Source organism: Lethenteron reissneri, chromosome 45 (genome assembly GCF_015708825.2).
Source record: "Lethenteron reissneri isolate LAM-NWPU_2019-01 chromosome 45, ASM1570882v1, whole genome shotgun sequence".
Taxonomy (NCBI): Eukaryota; Metazoa; Chordata; class Hyperoartia; order Petromyzontiformes; family Petromyzontidae; genus Lethenteron; species Lethenteron reissneri.
In genome coordinates, this window is record NC_083823.1 from 6,169,860 (window position 1) to 6,187,247 (window position 17,388).

A 17,388-nucleotide genomic window follows, 5' to 3' on the forward strand; every position below is an offset into this window, starting at 1 on the left:
GTACCCATCAGCACAGAAGCACATAAAACTTCGATTTAAAGCTTTCGTGACTGCAGGGATTCATCTTCTTGGTTCTTTAGGTAAAGTCACGTAGAATGGAAATAATAAAATAATAAAAATAAAACATAATAAAATATTATGAAATATTTTGTTATGTTTTATTTAAATAATACAAATAAAACATAACAAAATATTTTATAATATTTTATTATGTTGTATTTTTATTATTTTATTATTTCCATTCTACGTGACTTTACCGAAAGAACCAAGAACCATGAAGAAGCACATAAAACTTACAAACAGCCATGACCAAAACCAGCCCAAAACAAGGGTGCAGAGAATGTACCCACAAGTTTCGATTTAAAGCTTTCGTGACTGCAGGGATTCATATTCTTGGTTCTTTCGGTAAAGTCACGTAGAATGGAAATTAAAAAATAATAAAAATACAACATAATAAAATAATATAATACCAATACCCACAAGTGTTTAGCTGCTAATGACAGTTTGCTGGTGACCTAATTGAGTAACTTTGACCACATAGTCATTATTTCAAAGATCAAGAACACAGAACATTAAGGGCCTTTCCAGCTCTATAATAGCGATAATTAAATGTTCACAATTATTAAAAGAACAAAGCATGGGTATTTGGCAAGGGGGTACTTATGAATGCGTGTTGGCAACGTTTCCTCGATAGGGCTGTTGCAAAAGGCACAAAATAAATGTCCCTGCTATCGCTCTCCAATGCAGTGGCATTCATCGCTTACGATGTTTTTGTGCATATACGGTACTGGCGCCTGTTGTGGGATTCTCCTGCTATTAAGTTGGCTTTGTCATCACACCCCTCCAAAATGTCGTGACACCTGTAAAACTGATTCATTGAAAATGTGAAGTCATGTTTTGGTTCAGTCCCCGTTGGAACATGGATACCGCCTTCCATCGGGCCTTCGCTCAAAAGTGAAAGAGTTCAAAATATGTTCCCGGGGCGTGATGACGCGCGGCCTGTAATCCCGTGCTTCGGAGGCAAAGATTTGTAAACCCTCAACAACCACGGGGCTGTGAGGTCACCAGGAAGGGGTGGTGGTGGCAGTACAGCAAGTGGGTTTTCAACCCCCATCTGTGCAGACCGTGCAAGTGATATCCCCTCCTCTCTGGGTGCTTTAGTTAACTCTTTACATGAAAAGGACTTCAAAAAGAAAAGTCTTGGCCAAACATGCCAATGCATCATAACCGCTTCGAGGCCCTTTGAGATTTTAATGGATCAATAAAAAACAACTATTTTCATTATTGTGTATTAGGTGGTCGTACAGGTGACCCCCGACTTACGACGGCTCAACTTGCGACCCCCCGCTTTTACGACCTTTCTCATCTTAATTAAGATCCCCCACAGTAACGACCAAAACTCGTATCTACGACCGCCTAACGACTGCTACCGATGCGGAGTCGATTAGCGACGAGTCTGCGCATCGTCAACCGCAGACGAGTCGCCGCATGGCGCTGCTTTTCTCTTCCGCCGTGTGCGTATGCCGAGTGTAGCCCGACAGTCTGCAGCTGCGGCGAGAGCGAATGCAGCAACGTCTCTTTCTCAACGCTCATTAATTTTTTTGTTTAAAAAAATTTCAAATAAAAAAAATCGCCTTTCGCCATGTCCGAGAAGAATAAATTTGATGCACACGCAGACAAGTACTTGAAGATTTTAAAATGTAAGTGTTTGTTTTTACTTAGTAAATGTTGGTAAGCGTTATGTTGAGTTACAAAAAATGTTTGTTAGGGTTATTTTCATTTATTTTCATAGTCAATTTTGGTATTTTTATGGTACGTAATGGATTTCCAGGAACGGAACCCCAATGTATAACATGGTGCCCTATGGGAGATGAGGATTCGAGTTACGACTGCTCCACTCGCGGCCGTCATCCAGGAACCTAATTAGATCGTAGGTGCGGGGGTCACCTGTAGTTAACTATACTCGCTGATCCAGATGTCTTGTGACCAACAAATTATTGACCCCTAACATTGTTCCCCTTTGCATATTAATTTCTGTTTTAAATAAACCTTACTTTGAAGATGTTCAGTTTTAGAGAATGAAATGGGGGTGTCACAAGACATCTGGCCCACCCCCGTGCTTCGCGAACGAAGCCAGGGAGGTCGTGCGTTGCTCGCGTTGTCGCGAATACGAAGATGAGATGTCGTGGCTTTCTCCTTTTGAATATGCGCAGGTGATGTCCTGCCGTGTGTGATTCCTGGACCGGCCGGGAGCACAGGCCCCCCGGGACTTCCAGGAGGTCCAGGTACGCACGGCCTGAAGAGGCCGTCACCACAACAAACATCAAGCAAAAGGGCCAGCAGCAGCAGCAGCAAACGGCACAATCAAAGTGGTTCCTTACAAAGAGTTGACGCGTTTGGTTGAATTGAGCGAGGTTATTATTGCAAGGGCTTGGGGCGGGGTTGGGGGCGAAGAGACGGCGGAGAGTATTGCAAAATGAAGTGGTACGTTGGGGCGAAACGGAAAGAAAAGAGTCGTGACCTGCAGTGTGGTGGGTGGGTGGGTGAGTGGGTGGGTGGGTGGCTGGGTGAGTGGGTGGCTGGGTGGCTGGGTGGGTGGGTGTGTGGGTGGCTGGCTGGGTGGCTGGGTGGGTGGCTGGGTGGGTGGCTGGCTGGGTGGCTGGGTGGGTGGGTGGCTGGGTGGGTGGCTGGGTGAGTGGGTGGCTGGTGGGTGGGTGGCTTGGTGGCTGGTTGGGTGGCTGGGTGGGTAGGTGGCTGGGTGGGTGGTTGGGTGGTTGGGTGGGTGACTGGGTGGCTGGGTGGCTGGCTGGCTGGCTGGGTGGGTGTGGGTGGCTGGTGGGTGGGTGGCTGGGTGAGTGGGTGGCTGGGTGGGTGGCTGGGTGGGTGTGGGTGGCTGGGTGGGTGGCTGGGTGAGTGGGTGGGTGGCTGGGTGGGTGGGTGGCTGGGTGGGTGGCTGGGTTGGTGGCTGGGTGGCTGGGTGGGTGGCTGGGTGGCTGGTTGGGTGGCTGGGTGGGTGGGTGGCTGGGTGGGTGGGTGTTGTTGTGACCTGCAGTGTGTGATGGGTGAACAAGGTATGCTCTAAAAAATCCTGATTCACCCCTAATAGTTGCCACCGTTCCTGGTTTTCCCAACATCGTCCTCATGTGTAGTTTTCTCTGCTTCCATAATTGTGAGGTATTCACCTTTACAGGATATGTCCCAGTTGTTTTGTGCCAGAGGTGGCAAGCCTACTATCCTTTCATTCTCAAGATGTAACAGATTATGTGTGTATGTATGTAGCCAACCGTGCTAATTGGAAGCACGATGCTGCTGCGTTGTTAATGGTGCGCAAGCACAGACAACAACAACATCAACAAGCAGCTCAACACATTTGTCAAAACACGTACTTTAAACATTTAAAGTATGTAACAGGTGACGTTTCGAGCAATGACCTTTCTTCACAGCACACAGACTGGCCATGTGAATGCTTCCCTCCCTATCTGTAAAAAGTATTCATACGCGCTTGCATTTAGATGCTTTATAAATCCAAACTGTCATTGTATTTTTTCATCTTTTGTACCAGGCCCGAAGGGGGAGTCTGGTTTCCCAGGAGTCCCCGGGCAGCCTGGATTTACCGGGCCGAAGGGACAGCCTGGTGACCCAGGCTGGGTAACGTCCCCTGGTTCACCAGGTATGACAGCGCACCGCACTCCTCCTTACGTGTGCCCCACCTGCCCGCACTCGAGTCTTGTTGGGTGCCACGGTAGTCAGATGTTTACTATCTCGCCTGGGTTCGATCCCCAACCCTGACACCTGCTGTATATTTGGAGTTTGCATGTTCTTCCCGGGGTAGCGTGGATTTTTCTCCGGGTCCTCCGGTTTTTCCCTCCACGTTTAGCATTAACACCACGCGTTCAGTGTATTTGGCTGCTATACATTTCTACGCGATAAGCCACCTTGCTGAGCGATCATTTGTGGCCCGGTTGCTTCTGAAAGAAAGCTATGATAAGCTCAGTGGGCCTTACCTGGTGAAATAAAAGTAAAAGTTTCTCGTTTTGTTGCTCACGTATTATGGCATTTTACTCTTTTCCCCGATACTGTTATGAGACAGGAAAGCCTCCACTTGGAACCCTTGCAGCTGCCAGTGCACCACCATGTGTTATAAAACAGCTCTGGAAGGTGACAGTGTCACGGAGCGAACTTCCAAAGTCGCTTCAAGTGGGCCCCCAGTAGCCAGTGTGAGCTCGATGTTCTCTGCGAGTTTGGAATTTAAAAAAATATCCTCACCGATTTAAAGCTTTCGTGACTGCAGGGATTCATGTTCTTGGTTCTTTCGGTAAAGTCACGTAGAAGGGAAATAATAAAATGAAAAAAAATATATTATTTCCCTTCCACGTGACTTTACCGAAAGAACCAAGAAGTTGGTTTCTCTGATCAAGGACATCTCATTGTCTCCAGATGATTTGCTTGTCAGTGTCGATGTAGTCTCTCTGTTCACCAAGGTTCCTGTACCTGACACCATTGCAATCATCGAAGACTTTGTCCAACAGGGACTGAATCCTGATGTACCAACTTTGGTGAGGCACTGCCTTACCAACACTTACTTCACCTGGAATGGTACATTCTACAAAGAAAATGAGGGTACCCCAATGGGTTCTCCCTTATCGCCAGTGGTAGCCAACATCTTCATGGAGAAATTTGAGACGGACGCCATCCAGACTGCCACTCTACGCCCGACCTTATGGAAGAGGTACGTAGACGACACTTTTGTCATCTGGCCACATGGCCGGCCTGCTCTAGACCAATTTCTCGACCACATCAATTCCATACACCCAGCCATCAGATTCACCATGGAAGTCGAAAATGATGGCAAGCTACCCTTTTTGGATGTCCTAATCAAAAGGAGACCTGATGGTTCAATGAGCCACTCTGTCTACAGGAAAGCCACCCACACGGATGCTTATCTAAAACCGGATTCCCACCACCATCCATCTCAGAAGAATTCCCTCATCAAGACTCTATATCATAGAGCCCAATGCATCTCCGACCATGAACACATTTCCAGTGAACTCAAACACGTACGCCAAGCTCTTAAGGCAAATGGTTACTCCGACTATACAATCCGCAAAGCCATCACTCCAACCATCAAGAAGGATCCTGTTGAGGAGCCTTTCAAGACCATCACCTTACCCTACATTGCTGGGGTCACAAAAAAGATCTCCAAAATCCTGATTAAACACAAGATCCAGGTCCGATTCAACACAGTACATAAAATCCGTGATCTGGTACCGTCTGTAAAAGATGTGGTTCCAGACATACAGTACCCTGGCGTCTACAAACTAAGTTGCCTCTGTGGTAGCAGTTACATTGGGGAAACCAAACGACATGTCTCGGACCGCATCCGTGAACATAAAGCTGACCTGAAACACGGTAGGACTAACACCTCAGCCGTGGCAGATCACTGTTACAACTCAGTGGGCTCACATGATATTGACTTCTCCAAGACAGAGGTTCTCTGCAAGCCATCTGGCTATCATGAGAGATTCGTTCATGAGGCGATCCACATATACAAACACAGAGACAACTTTAACCGAGAAGATGGATTCTGGCTCAGCAATCATTGGAAGGACGTAATAAACCATTTCGATACACATTAGGGTGTGTAGAATAATACATAGTGTGACATTAAATGTATAAGATATAGGTTGGTTTACAGCAATACAGTATATAATTTAATGTTGGGTTTATCTATGGCAGTATATAGTACGGTATATGCTCGTGTGATGTAAGAGAATAAGGTTTAGATGGAAGCATATTATAGAATTTTTACGAGGTAAAATTGTAATGTATTACTTGCTGTTAGTAACTCAGCTTATTATAGAGTATAGTAAGTATACTGATGGTGCGATGCAGTTTATACTTTAGTTTTTTATGTAGTTTATACTTTAGTTTTCTACGTGTTGTTGAGTAACTGCAGCTACATATCATTAACATTCCTTTCCTTTGTTACTGCTAATCCCTGCACCCCCCTTGGTTGCTGCTGATCCTGCATAATGCATGGGCATAATATGACTTTGACACCCCCCCGCCCAACGCCTACGCATTTTCCATGAATATGCTAAATCCCTCTTCACATGCACATTCTTTTTGTTAAGGCGCTCTTCAACCCCCAATGCAGCTTATATATAAGCTCCTAGTTTGGTAGTGTCTCATTCTTCACCTGAAGACGGCTGCTTGCGTTGTAGCCGAAACGTCGTGAGAATTGTTTTATTATGTTTTATTTTTATTATTTTATTACTTCCCTTCTACGTGACTTTACCGAAAGAAACAAGAAGATATCCTCACCGCTCGCCAATGGTGCTGTGAGCACAATTGAAATATGATCTCGGAGGGGAAAAAGCAGAAAACAAAGTAAAAAAAAATTTTAAGTTGCGTGACCAGCAGGAGAATGCTTAGCTGTAAAGTTCAAGCGTTGAATTAAAAATAAATCATATGCCATCCTCCACTCCTTTCTATGCCCTTTCTACCCCTACTTTAAACAGTTTTCTGTTAAACTGAGTTGTGGAATTTTATGAGATGCCATTTATCAACATAAAATGCGACTCGGTCAATGCAACGTGCTTCACTTGCATGTAACGGATTGCTTGGTCATGCTGCTGCTGCATTGACAATGGCGCGCATGTTTCAATTAAAATAATTATAAAAGTTTTAATTAACATATGACCTGGATTTTATAGATGCTCTGGAAAGTAACACGCACTCAAAACTACTTCCCAGCATCAATACAAATCTGGTCACACCCACATACACACTCTTAATGGATTACAAGAGGCGCCTATACAATCGCTTTAAAATATAAAGAAATCATATGCATCCTAGAGTTTGGGGAGAATATGGTAACGACAAGAAGGGCCTGGGTTCGATTCCCTCTTGTATGTTCTCCCTCTGTTCTCTATGAGATTCTTCAAGGTTGTCTATTTATCTTCCAAAGCTATAAAAAAACACGCAAAATGTAAATGGTATTGGCCAAACATCACGACTCTACAAAAACATTACCTGTAAGTGACTCAGTTTGGATGACACTTTTCAACATTGCCCTCTACTGTGGACAGCTTGTGCAGGACCCTGCTTTACGTTAGAGTGTGCGTGCACATAAGACAGCTCGGTTGATTGGGAAGCAGAGCTCACAATTCTGAGGCCATGAGTTGAAATCCTAACCAGGGTATAGAGTTTGTTCCACTATCATCAGTAGCAGCACCACTGTCACCATTACCACGCTCATGACCATCACGAAGAGCTTCATAGCTTCCACGAACATCACAATCACCACCATCAACAAGAATTTCTAATAACATTGCAATACATTCACTCCTTCCCAACCGTCACACTTAGGCCAACAAGGTGAGCGGGGCGACCCAGGAGTACCCGGTTCTCCGGGTTTCTTGGGACAGCCCGGCCTGCCAGGGAAACCTGGATTGCCCGGAGTCCACGGAGCAAAGGGCGAGAGAGGCGACGTTCTGTTCGCCACTCCCGGAGAACCCGGGGATCCGGGGAGACCGGGATTTTTGGGAATCAAGGGAGAGAGGGGCACGCCAGGCCGGCCCGGCATGCCAGGTGAGAAGACCAGCGGCGTCACATTTACTCTTCACGAATTCCCACGTTCTTATTGCTTAAATAAATGTCTTTATTTTTGCTCGTATTTCTATTCGCTTCATCGCTGTCCTTCGTTTCACCTCATTGCTTTTGTCATTTTGGTGTGCCAAGTCACTGTTGACAAATGAGACTCGTGCTGTGTATGTGTGTTCTCGCCCGCTTCAACGAAGTCAACTTCAAACCGCAAACAATCGTTACGTGTGCAGTGCACCTGTCATCACCATCGCGATCCTCCGATGCAACATTCCACCCAGCACCTTCAACTGATTTCATTGCTCCATCTCCTGCGTGGGATGACCGTCTCGAACACTTTCCATTCTTCGGCCGTCACTCCGTCGTGACCCTTGACCCGTCGTCTGTCGCGGCGGTGTGCGTTCTGCCCAAGCGTGGTTTGGACAATGTCCTTCGTCTCCGCATGTTTCCCTGATCCGTGCGTTCCTCCGTCTGCCTCTCAGCGTAATCCCTGGCATGCGTCTCTCCGCGTTCCTTGGTACACTTTCACTTTTTTGTTCTCCACCTTTTTTTTTTCTCACGACCCTGTTTCCAAAAACGCACCTCGACAGCAGGTGGCACGCACCCATTGTTCTCCAGGTGGCACGCACCCATTGTTCTCCAGGTGGCACGCACCCCATTGTTCTCCAGGTGGCACGCCCCCATTGTTCTCCAGGTGGCACGCACCGATTTCCTTCGGTTGACAGCCTGCCGCATGCACCGTTGGCGTCGCGTACATTTCGTCCAAATGCCCACCGCCGGCGCGTGTGTGTGCGTGTGTGTGTTCCCCCGCCGCCCCTCGCGGTTCCCTTACTCAGGAGGGGACGGTCGCCCCGGCGGTAACGGATTCAAGGGAGAACGAGGCAAAGACGGGCAGCCAGGCTTCCCCGGGAGCCCCGGACCCCCCGGCATTTCCGGGGGTGATGGATTCCCAGGGCCGCCTGGGCCCCCTGGTCCACTCGGCCCACCTGGAAGAGCAGGTGACGTGGCGTTCCCTCGCGAGTTCACCTGGCACTCTCTGTGCCGTACCTCTGGCCGCTTGTGCATCTTTTTCGCGACTTGAATTGTAACCTCGAGGTGGCTGGGTGGCTTAAGGGACGGGGTTGAGTTACGTAACGTAACTTTAAGCGGTCATTTCCCTCCCCGAATTTAGATTTATTTAGATAGGGAAAAATTAAGGGAAATTTCCACTCGAGTTTGATTTATACAACCTGACCCAGAGCACTGAGCTGGCACTGCTGAGATCCTGGGTACAAATTTGGGATGCAGCCGCCCATTATTTATACAGTTGTACAAGCATAGTGAGTTGTTTGGCTTAGCCTTGTGACTAAAGACAGCGCACACACACAGACACAAAAGTAATCACAAAATATGTCTTCTTTTCCACTCAGTCTGACAAAATGTCAGCGTGAAGAAATAATGATAATATTGTTTTGACTGCCTGTGTCCTCTCGTGTAGAATAAGTCCTGTGACGTCCGATTCTGCGGGCCGTTCTCTAACACGGGGCAATGCACTGCTCTGCGAGAGGTCCGAAACGGACGCTAATTGTGCAAATATCACAATTATATAATGAGATACAAGTTGTGATAAAGTGTACATTTAAAATTAAACAACGTTTTAACTTAAACTATCTTAATATTTTTTATTTAAAGCTTTCGCGACTGCAGGGATTCATATTCTTGGTTCTTTCGGTAAAGTCACGTAGAAGGGAAATAATAAAATAATTCGAATATAAAATCATCAGGCGATGATGACTTGTAACACAAGCAATCATTATCACCTGATGATGATTTGCTTGTGTTGCAGTCGAAACGTCGTGAGAATTTTTTATTGTTTATATTCGATTTATTTTATTATTTCCCTTCTACGTGACTTTACCGAAAGAACCAAGAATATGAATCCCTGCAGTCACGAAAGCTTTAAATCAAATATTATTAAGATAGTTTATGCTAAAACGTTGTTTACATGGCGTTGTGCAGGCAAATTGCATCTCACGCGGGCTGGAAGGTAGCCAGGCGGTGAGCCTGCACCAACAGTTACCCAAGCTCTGCAGACCTCTATGTAGATTAAGATGTAGTCGGCAAATGTAATGGTTGTTTATACACGTGATAAGAAACCACAATGGACAGCTGATATTAGCCTCCACTTTGCTGTCCTGCTTTCTCCTGGCGGGCCAGGGTATGGGACCTCCTCGACACCCCCATAGGAAGGAATTTTCACGAAATGTCTGTGCATAGCCACGTCCACCGCCCGCGTTATATTTTTGTCTATTAGAATGCGTTCGTTTGATTTCCCCTAAATGTGCCGGGGGTTTAACGGCACTGCTAATTCTTCGTTGTGTTTACGATACGAATTTTGTCGTGAAGAAACCATCGCAAGGCTACCCTTTGATTTTTTTTTTTATATGTACGCAGCATACATGTACTGTCGAGAGGGATGATCATTAAGTCTGAGCCTCGTGTTATATGGGAGTTAACGCCACAACTGCATTGTTAGTTCTTGTGTGTTTGTGCGTTCGTGCTTGTACGGCCACCCACTTCGCTATGCACCCGGCCAACACCAGTGACGATTATTTGAACTGGTCCCGGACCTCCCCTAGATTAACTCAGCCTCAAAAGAGCACCTGGTGCGGTGTGTAGACATCGCCACTGGGGAGACAAAGGCGATCAGGCGTGGTGCTGGCCACCCACCCCCTCATGTGCCGTGCTGGCCTTCATAGGTGCTCTCTTACAGCACTCCCCCCAAAAGTCTGTTCCGGCCATACGGGAGCTCCTTCTTTTGTACGTACATCACCCACGATGTGCACTTCGTGCGCGATCATGCACATAGTTTGAGGGCAGGTGCGTTTGAAATGCAGGTGCTTTGTTTAAACAAATGTTGCTACGCGTCCATAAACATGCGAGTCTGTGCCATTTGTTGTGTCTCCCATTTCACATGCGTGCGTGTGTGTGCGCGTCTCCATCCATTCCGACCATCTCCTGTTCTGTGTCCATCCTGTATCTCCGTTCAGGTTGCCAAGGTGAGCTGTGACATTAATCGACCATGCCATCGTATCTTGAGGTCACAATCATTCTGATCAATTAGAAAACACACAAGGGCTCTTTTGTTCACTGGCGGACTTAGTCCAACACCGATGCCAAATCAGGCTCGCGTAAACCGGAATGGTAAAATGCATAGCGAGTGACGTGATAGTATGCTTGGAAATGACCGATTCTTCTCTGACCAATCTTGTTTAACACGCGGGTGCACTCTCTTGGCCACGGCCTACAATCCCTTATTCCTGCAGGACAATATTTTCTGCATTTATTTCTTTAATCCCTGCAAAGTGAGCAACTTGCTCGCCAGTTAACCCATTTTGCTCACATCACCTTCCCTGGCTGTCGCGCACGCTGACTCGATCGCGCTTACGCAGATCACAAGGTCTCGTTTTGTTATTAAACCCAAGCTTTCAAATCTTATCCTAACTGCAATGCATTAACCTGCTTTTGTGGTTGAACAAGACAAAGACAAAATGCACATCTCGGAGTGCCCACGAGTCTGGATTGTTGCATTTGACGCCGACGTGCACGATGCACGGACTGCTCCCTGTTGCACATCTGCTCGACTCAATTGGACAGTGGCCTAAGACAAGAGAACCACAATGCACTTCTTCAGGAACTGCTGATGGGTTTTGTTTTGTTTTGCCTCATGCACGAAGGGCCAAGTGCATTTGATACGCTTTGTGTACTCGTTTGGCAGGTTACACTCGCCCCTAAGACCAATCGGCTTTGTGCAATTTTCTCGTGGCCAAGTGTAAGCGATTAAATGCTCCTGTGCGCTGCCCAATTTGCCCAACCAAACACGTTTGATTGTTTTCTTTGGCATCGCGATTGGAGCCAGGAAAACAGAGATTTGATGAAATCCGACACTTTATTGTTACACAAGAGAAAACCCACGACAACAGGCTGGAAACAAATAGATTTAACAGCACGCAAAGAGGTGCGTTGCTCACAAAGGCTTGAGATCCGTCGTGCCGAGCATCATGTGATCAACACATTTCACGTACAATGCTCTCAATGTTATACGTAGACTTCCACGACCAATGTTATTCATTATTCTTTTTTTCGGAGTTATAGACCGTGTAGGTACATTGCCAATTTCTCAATTATAACCCTCTGCCGCCCGGCAGCCATTCGAATCAAGCCGTCACGTCATGGGCGAATGTGCCGACTGCTTTGATCTGTCTTCAAAACCGGAGGAACATTGAAGGGCAACTTAAATGTTGACGAATTCTTGTTTCGACGACGTTAAACTCGAGATTAGGCCCAGCGGCATCGGGTGTCGTCCGAGCAACAAATGCGGCCACACGTTCAGCTCTTGAGCTGGTGGTCTGGATTGACTTGCTGACCCGCCCATACTTTACATCTGCGAAAAAGCGCTTCGGAGCTCATCGGCTTCCTCCTCCATTCTAAATTAGGATTCTGATAAGGCCGAGAGCATTGTACGTGCGACGTGGCGATTGCCCGACGTGCATGCGAGGCGCGATGTGAGCGGCGCGCCTCTGACGTGGTCCCGTTGTTAAATCCACAGAGATTGCTCTTGCGAAGGGGATCGCTAAACGGGATCGCTCACGGGAGGGACTAGACTGCCACTTGTAATGCACGATCTGTCCGTGTCCTCACTCCACCGTCTCCTTGTCTCGACGGCTCTCTCCTTAACTCACCACCGCCAACGTGAGCACGTGGGCATTCCTATAATGCCGAATGGCCACGCGCTCGTTATGGTCGGGGTGCAGGGTGCACGTCACGTGTAATTCGCATTGACCAGTTAACATGTATAGCGGCCTAAGTTTTGGTGAGTGTGTGTGTCTGTGTGTGACACGGTAGGGGGAGCGGTGGGGCAGCGGTTAGCGCGCTGCACTACGAACCCGGCGACCCGAGTTCGATTCCCACTTGCGGCCAACACCACTAACGATTATCTGAACTGGTCCTGGGCCTCCCCTAGGTCAACTCAGCTATAAATTAGTACCTGGTGTGCTGTGTAAACATCCCCACTGGGGAGACAAATGCGGTCGGGCGTGGTGCTGGCCACCCACCCCCTCGTGTGCCGTGCCGGTCTTCATAGGTGCTCGCTAACAGCACTTTCTCTGAAAGTCTGCTAAGGCTAAAAGGGGTATCTTTGTCTTTGTGACACGGTAGGATTTTGCTAAATTTAGCAAAGCACGACCATAGCATTAACATTGCAGGTGAATTTGTACGTTTCTCATCCACTGCACAAGCTAAATAGCAGTACATGTGGTGCCCTATCTCGAAATGCATTTTGCTTTGATTATATGGATGAATAGAATTGCGTAGAAAGGTATATTGATTTAAGAATGTTTTTGCTAACGTTAATTATAAAACTATTACATTGTTTATACGACATGCTTTATGTAATGCAATAGATTAACGTACAGAATATGATTTAATGAAATGATAAATATTACAATTATTCGGAATATGTTATCGTACTTAACACGAGGAAGACAATACATTGTTGTTACCAATTTTCCACCGGCTTTAATGTTTTAGAACAAAAATCTCAATTTGGAGTATTGGCTGTACATCCAGCCAAGGATCAAATTTTTTTGCGCTACGGTTGGCATCTTCCACTTTGAACCCTGGCATGCTGAGTCTGATTCCAAGCCACGGCTAACATCAGTGACAAGGGATATGTGAACTGCTCATGGATCTCTCCCCCCCTTTGCCAACTCACATTGATCGGCGTGGTAAAGTATTTCGATTTAAAGCTTTCGTGACTGCAGGGATTCATCTTCTTGATTCTTTCGGTAAAGTCACGTAGAAGGGAAATAATAAAATAATACAAATAAAACATGATAAAATGTAATTCTCACGACGTTTCGGCCACAACGCAAGCAGCCGTCCTCAGGTGAAGAACAGCTCTGTCGGAAAGACAGCGTCTTGCGTTGTGGCCGAAACGTCGTGAGAATTGTATTTTATTATGTTTTATTTTTAATGTTTTATTATTTCCCTTCTACGTGACTTTACCGAAAGAACCAAGAAGATGGTAAGGTATTGTCGGACAGAGCCCCATGACCGACTTGGCATGGGGGAGGGGGATGCCTTCTACCAGCGGTAGATTGACAAAGGGTTTGTAAACAATAATTCGTTTGATTTGGTGGTATCATATCAGATGAACCTTTGGTTAAACTTATAGTTGCCATGCAATATATTTCCATGCTGTGTTCTAACCTCTAACCCTGTGGCCTGCAGGCAGGCCTGGTCTGAAGGGCTCTCCCGGAGACAGTGGCATCCCAGGCCCCTTCGGGATGAAGGGATTGCCAGGGCCACCTGGGTTTGCGGGCCAACCAGGGTCCAAGGGCTTCCCTGGCCCTCCAGGGAGCCCTGGGTTAAATGGCGTTCCTGGATCTTCAAGTGTGAAAGGTATGTTAATCAGTGCCGGATTAAGCTAGTGCGGGGCCTGTAGCATATGCTATAAAGGAGCTCTAAAAAAACACGTAAATATTAAGACACAAATTGTTAACTTGCATCTTAATTAATTGTATTTTTTAATTTGCTATACAGCCATATAATATGACAAATCGCTAATCTTAAACACCCAGTCGTTCATAAAAGTTGAAAGCAGTATAATACTATAGTAATAGAGCCAAGTGCAGAATCACTGAACCGGAATTGATCGCTTAAAAGCATTTTGCGCGGGGCCGTTAAAAGTGTGGGGCCCGTAGCATTTGCTACTTTTACTACTAGGATAATCCGGCACTGATGTTAATGTTCATTGTATCTATAGAGGTTATTTGGTAGTTGACACACTAGAAACATGCGTTTAGAGTATTTGCCTGCTATAAATTTACACGTGAAAAGCCACTTGGTTGAGCTATCAGTTTGTGGCCAGGTCGCTCCTGAAAAAGAGCTACGTAGCTTCGTGGGCCTTACCTAGTCAAATAAAAAATAGCAGTTTACATTTGAAACCCAGAGGTCCTAATTGATTCGGGTCTCCCGGTGTTGCAGTGGAATAGAGTAATTCCTGCAGTCATGTAATTTTAAACAAACGTGTCTCAATACATTGATTAAATCGCCTAGTGGGGTGAATAATCTTCCTCAAAGAACCATCCCAGGAAACTTTCGTTGTTGGCACAATTTTGTCGTGCGGTTGGACAACGTTGGCCTAACGTTAGCCTAACGTTCAATGTTTACTGGGATGTTACCATAGACTCTCTCAACCGGCCTTCCATGTCATTCATCAGAAAGCTAATACATTGATGGATGAACAAACTAAAGATATATTCGGTGGGAAATGGAACCACAGTATATTCACGATTCGATACCCATGATTCTTTGCATAGTGAGTTTTGACGTGTAATGTTTAGCATATAATTTGCATAAAATATGTATGTACAAACATTTTTATAATTTACAAATGCACAGGACAATGCGCGTGTCGTTACTTTACAATTCAAATTTGATCAGTCAATCTTTTCATTATGACACAGTCTCATGGACGTACTACAAAACTACGACTTAATGAAGTGTGTCGTGCTAAAGGCACTTGGGCAGGCGTACGGACGGTATGAATTACACGCGCAAGTTTACGCTTCTGCTGTGGTCCCCACAGGGAGGTCAAGTCCAGTTTATTACGTAACCAGGGGTGAGAACTCAGGGGTCCAGGATACAGTCTCATTTGCAGGAGTGACCTGGATCACCAAAATGACAAAAGCAGTAGCATAAAACTCGGTTGAAAAGTCATTTCTTTAGCACTGCTTTTTGTGTTCAGTTTGCTGTCCTTCCCCTGCACCTCCGATTAGCACGGTTGGCTATGTACGGTGTGCGAAAGAAGTTCAACATGCACACATGAAAAAAATGTAAGTGCAGCAATGAAGCAAATAGAAACTTGAGCAAAAACAACCACGTGACAGAGGAAGTCGAAAACATTGCACAAACGCAATTCAACATTACACTTGAGACGACAAAAAAAATGTCCTGCTTCCGAAATGCATTCGTTGTGTACGGTTTGCAACATTTCATCCACACCCGCCTGCTTGTGTCTGTCTGTGTCTGTGTTGATCAGGTGCACAGGGTAGCCCTGGTGTGGATGGCTTTCCTGGGATGCCTGGACAGAAGGGTTCCCCAGGATACCAAGGGGTTAAAGGGCAGCCCGGCCCACCAGGATTCCGGGGCGGAAAAGGTCCCTTTGGCCCCAGTGGACAAAAAGGTGAGCTCCTGTTTGTCCTCCGGATAGACGTTGTAGGAATGTAGAGTGAGCACGACTGCCGTCAGGACTCTAACCGGGAGATGATCATGCTGCCTCAATGCTCGTTTGACCATCAAATCACTTCCACTTTTTTTTGCTTGACTGTTGGACCCAGAGGGGTTTCCACCTGTCCTAGGTTTTTTTTCCAGGATCATCCTCTTTTTAAAATAGCTGTACTGAGAAATATAACACTCTTCACTGTACATTAGAAGTCCTGCATTTTTTGTTGTTGTAAGGTGCATAAATAATACACCGCTGCAGACATAGTGTTTACACGTGGATCTCTCCTCTACAGGTATCGTTAGAAATTCTTCTTCCCATTATAGGTCCCGGTTTCCTGTGCACCTCAGATGCGTGCAACCCTATCGCCCAGCGAATGATAGAATGTCTCCCGCCCATGAGTATTAAGGCCCAGAAAGAATTGCCAGCATAATTCCCCCTTCTCGCTGTGGTTTTTTGTCACCAGAATCAGAATCTGAATTTTATTCTCCGAGTAAATTACCCATTGAGCTACACAGATATGTTTCGACTCGGCCAGCAGACGGACACGGGCAGCAAGAGTAAATAAACACGATATTAAATAATTGTTTTTTTACCCTTTTATCTGGTAACAAAACTGACACCTTTTTTACAAGGAGTCATGTTTGCATTGACCACAATACCTGATGACGCGTCATCTGGTCCAACACCATATGAGACTAGGCTCTAAGAAAAGTTTTCTCGAGTGTGGATCAATCAATTTCAAGGACAGTGCATACATTATCAGAGTTGTGTTTTTTGTTTGCATTCCGACCGCAGGTATTGTGGTCAATGCAAACATGACTCCTTGTAAAAAAAAGTGTCAGTTTTGTTGCCAGATTAAAGGGTAAAAAACCAATTATCATAGTTTGTTACTGGCAAAGGAGGTTCCAAAAATATTAAATATTTTTTAAAATATCAAGAAAAAAAAACAAATGGCCCTACAAAACAATTACATACATTCACATTTTTAAAATCGTTTCAACCTCGATGATGACCGTTTATAAGAGTTTAAGTGATAGCAGAGTGACGATCCCCAGGAAGGCCGGTCCCAAAGCTTTGGAGCAACGTCTACATTAAATGCTTTGAAACCAAGCTCCGTACGAAATCTAGGAATCGTGAACAAGCAATCAGACACGCGTCGCAGATTTTTTTGCAGGGGATTTTTGTAGAACGGCACTAATAAATGCGATGAATAAAGTGCAGAAGATCTCTGGGCAATTGCCTTTCAAATAAACGTGACCCTGCTTTTGGAGGTGTCTCGGTTTACGAACTGGCGGTTACTTGACCACTGGTCTTGTCTGTGCAGGTGATCGTGGTGATCCTGGCCTGCCAGGAGATTTTATACATGTTCTACCATCTGAAATACGTGGAGATCTGGGTGATCCGGGCTCGCCAGGTGTTCCCGGCTTCAGCGGACCAAGGGGTGAGTCGAAGTGGCTGATACGTAAACGCTGAGGGTTTTTGCGATGTACATATATATTTTTTCCCAATGCGAC

General features: G+C 45.9%; 1 protein-coding gene across 1 annotated transcript in view; it reads left to right on the forward strand.

Annotated features, from left to right (window-relative positions):
* The window catches only part of LOC133353864 (collagen alpha-6(IV) chain-like), a 177,198-nt gene that overhangs the window by 130,779 nt on the left and 29,031 nt on the right, over positions 1-17,388 (forward strand). Inside the window, exons 26-32 of the mRNA XM_061570339.1 lie at positions 2,214-2,285; positions 3,563-3,670; positions 7,372-7,593; positions 8,442-8,603; positions 13,876-14,046; positions 15,689-15,832; positions 17,199-17,315. Of these exons, the coding sequence (XP_061426323.1) occupies positions 2,214-2,285; positions 3,563-3,670; positions 7,372-7,593; positions 8,442-8,603; positions 13,876-14,046; positions 15,689-15,832; positions 17,199-17,315 (996 nt within the window). The remainder of the gene's footprint in view (positions 1-2,213; positions 2,286-3,562; positions 3,671-7,371; positions 7,594-8,441; positions 8,604-13,875; positions 14,047-15,688; positions 15,833-17,198; positions 17,316-17,388) is intronic.